This window comes from Glossina fuscipes, unplaced genomic scaffold, assembly GCF_014805625.2.
Source record: "Glossina fuscipes isolate IAEA_lab_2018 unplaced genomic scaffold, Yale_Gfus_2 1, whole genome shotgun sequence".
Lineage (NCBI taxonomy): Eukaryota > Metazoa > Arthropoda > Insecta > Diptera > Glossinidae > Glossina > Glossina fuscipes.
The window spans coordinates 11,010,104-11,013,660 of NW_023998415.1; the positions used below are offsets into that span (position 1 = coordinate 11,010,104).

The window sequence follows — 3,557 nt, forward strand, 5'->3', positions numbered from 1 at the left end:
TGCTATTTTTTTTATTTATTTTTTTTTTTTTTTTGCGTAACAATTGAAATTTTAAAATGTATTTAACTATTGGAGTTTTTCTTTTCTTTTCTTTTCTTTTTTTTTTTTTATCCCTCCTTTAGCTGTTTTCGTTATACATTCTCAAGGTACTACTGAGTATACAATTTTCTATTTGGTTTTAAATTTTTTTTGTTATTTTTTGTTATTTTTTTTTAACATTTTCCAGATGTATTCCTTTAAGTACTTCCTTTGGGCATTAAGAACCTTTTTATTCTTTATGCAGAACGATCTATTTTCCGCTGATTCGTTTTTATTTTTTGCTCAACGTTTACCTTACAGATAAGCAATATTGTTGCTTTAGCTAATCGAAAGAATGAAATAGTTAATGGTATGGGTAGGCTTAATGGAGTAAATAGCTTTCATATGACAATGGCAGTGAAAGGAAAAAAGGATTAAAAGGACGAAAAAAATTATAAATTAAATTAAATCAGCAGTCGACTGCTAGTAAGTAACATTTCAATTTCAATGGTTTTCTCTTCTTTTCCTTTTTCCAAGTCAGATTAACGTTGTTAGGAATTATACCTAAGTTAACCGTAACACATACTGTACGCATCTCCTCTTGTAAACACAAATATGGGTAAATATAGGTTGAAATGTTGCTTTCTTATTTATATTGGTGCTCCGAAGCAAAGAAGATGGCGGGATTCATAGGAATCGTAAAACTAATGGAAGCCAACAAAAATCTTTTAGATCGCTGTACGAATTGCCCACACAATTAATGGAAATAAAAGAATCTATTAATAATATTTCTTATTATTTCAGATAAGGGCAAAAAATAAATCTATCTGGAAAATGAAAACAGTTTCCTCCTTTTTTGTAATTAGTCGAACGTCTTAAAGAATTGATCAATTATCATTCCGAACGTTTCATCCAACTTTTTTGTAATTCTCTGCATTACTAACTAAATAAAACTTTCGTTGAGTCGATTGCTTACCATTTTTTTGATTATTATTCAGATCAGAAAGAATAGGGAATATATATCAAGAAAAACTCTTCTTAATTTATATGTAATAGTATAGAGCAAATGCAGGTTATATACAACAAATAATTGACAATTTTTTTATTTATAATTAAAAAAATTATTTTTATGATTTTAATTATTCTAATTATTTTAAATGTGCCCAAGGCAATAAAAGTCATCTTCGCTGTAATTTTCTTTTCCTCTCTTAGAATAAGAAGAAGTTATCAGAAGTAGCAACTCAGGCAAAGCCCCGTTGCTTACGCCAATATTTCATTCAATTGCAATTAGAGGTTACACGAAAGCATCCTTTTGCCTAAGCAAGGCTTGCGAATTTATCAGGCCCGCAGCTTTTTAACGAATACGCAGCCAATTAGAGCAACGCTTATGAACTCTTGAATTTTACAGCAGTGTGTCCACGGCATCACTGATCATTTTCATAACAACAGAGTTTTTTCTTTACTCTTGGACAACATATGAATTTGTAAAGTCGTCAGCATACTGGGCTTGGTCTCGAAAACGGAAAGACCGATAACTTTCATATGATTGTTTCAATAATTATTATTATTGAAAATAGTAAAAAAATATCGCATGAAAGTGTTCAAAAAACTGATTCCATCTTTTCGATAAGAGAATTCGGATGACATGAAATTTTTATCCAAAAAAAATTATCAGGTTTGACGATGAAAACGTCAAAGATTCTACTTAAGAGCACAGCATCTGTCAATAGTTATCGAGCATTATCGAGTACTTCACACATAGCTTCTCATCGTTCAATTCATTCCAGTACGTCTGTCCATCTGTTGATGTTAAGCAGTTAAGTAGTAGTAAAACATATTCTAATGTATTAAAATTAAATTCTCTTTTAAATTCTCTTCTTCTTTTTCCTCTTTTTGTATTCGTATTCCACTAAGTTCGAATATCGATCAATCAATCAATAGATTTGAAGGAGAGATTGCTCTACGATTATAAAGGCCACGTAAGCCAATATGTGTTAAGGTTCAAACGTGTTTTATTTTGTTTTTTCTCTTTTTTTAAATTTTTTTATAATTCTTTGTAACAATTATTCAATTTAAAAATATTGAAATTTTTCGTTTCCAGCTATTTGAACTGTCTGTGCCTAGGAGAAGGAAGGACGTAAATTATATAAAATTTTTCACGCAATTGTGTTCATTACTTCCACAGGATTTTTTGCATAAAAATCAATTAGAATCCAGTCGTTGGTTAGATCATAAAAAGCGTTAAATTACCTGAACAAATTTATGATGAAAATATGCATAATTTATGCTGTAACTTTTTACAACACTTTAACGAGATATACCTCGCATCACAGCAAGAGTGAGCAACAGTAACTAAAGCAACAACAACAATAATAATAACAGCAAAAACACAAAATATTACGACAACAACGTGTACAACTAATGCGACATTAATGCTGCAACACGTCCCAACACAGAACAATTGCAAAAATATTTATGGTATGGACACTAAAAAAGGACGTCATTAGAAAGCAATAATTTACGTGAATATGACAACAATAGCCACACACAGCACACATTTATATATCTCCATCTCTCCATAAAAAAAAAGAAGAGAAAAACAATAGAAAAGAAAAAATCTTTTATTAAATTGTATCAGAATTTTCCTAAATTTTTACGAGTTTTTTTTTTTTTAAGTGTGTTTTGACAATGCGTGACTTTAAACCACAGACAGAGAATTATATTTAAATGAATTTTTTTTTTTTTTTTTTTTTTTTTTTGGGTTTTCCAAACACTGAGCATTTCTTCTTACGGCACCGAAGAGCGTTAAGCCAAATTACATCAAGCAAGGCATAACCACAAAAAAAGGATCTGCCTTGAATTTTTCCATCATGAACAATTTTAAATAATTAAGCAACCGGTCTTGATATATATATATATATATATATATATATACTTTTAAATGCATACAGCTATGTAAACAGCATATATATTGTTGATATATATATTTGTAGGTACATATAGGAGAGTTTTCTAAAGTGTTTATTCTGAACTATTGTTATATTCGATATTTTAAGAAAAAATTCAAAATAAAAAAGAAATATATATATATATATATATATATATATATATACTTTTCTGCAATAATACAAGCAAACATAAGCATACATTTGAAAAGCTATTACAAAATTTTGGAGACATTCTGGTGTAAAGTAAATAAATCGAATTTGTAAAATGTCAGAAAAGTTGAAGAAAAACGTAAAATTTTTACAAATGCCATCAAATCAGCAAAAATTGTATATATAAAAAAAAAAAAAAAAACGATAAAGAGAAAAGAAAAACGAATGTTACTACAAACCAAACAGTAGTAGTTGAAAAAGGTAAATAATTCGATTCATATATAGATGTACGCTTCCATAGACCGACTTCGTCAGACAAACAAACTCTAGACAAATGTAATAAAACAAGTTATCGAAGCAAATCCTTTGAAAATGTTTTTTGTTATGGAAGAAAGAAAAAAACAAAAAAAAAAGAGGAAAAAGAAAACCATATAAAAATAA

At 28.6% G+C, this 3,557-nt stretch overlaps 1 protein-coding gene across 1 annotated transcript; it reads left to right on the forward strand.

Annotated features, from left to right (window-relative positions):
• Positions 1 to 1,187: 1,187 nt before the first annotated feature.
• Positions 1,188 to 2,404, forward strand: LOC119632376. The gene is made up of 3 exons (XM_038025259.1): positions 1,188 to 1,834; positions 1,933 to 1,997; positions 2,120 to 2,404. The coding sequence occupies exons 1-3, from the start codon at positions 1,702 to 1,704 to the stop codon at positions 2,261 to 2,263; spliced, it is 342 nt and encodes a 113-aa protein (XP_037881187.1). The 5' UTR covers positions 1,188 to 1,701; the 3' UTR covers positions 2,264 to 2,404.
• Positions 2,405 to 3,557: the final 1,153 nt, after the last annotated feature.

Excerpts from the sequence above, each read along its gene's own strand:
- LOC119632376 (XM_038025259.1), top strand. The coding sequence starts at position 1,702 with ATGAAAACGTCAAAGATTCTACTTAAGAGCACAGCATCTGTCAATAGT. Across the intron at positions 1,835-1,932 it reads CCATCTGTTGATGTTAAGCA|TTCGAATATCGATCAATCAA; the intron begins GTTAAGTAGTAG and ends TATTCCACTAAG. Across the intron at positions 1,998-2,119 it reads TCTACGATTATAAAGGCCAC|CTATTTGAACTGTCTGTGCC; the intron begins GTAAGCCAATAT and ends TTTCGTTTCCAG.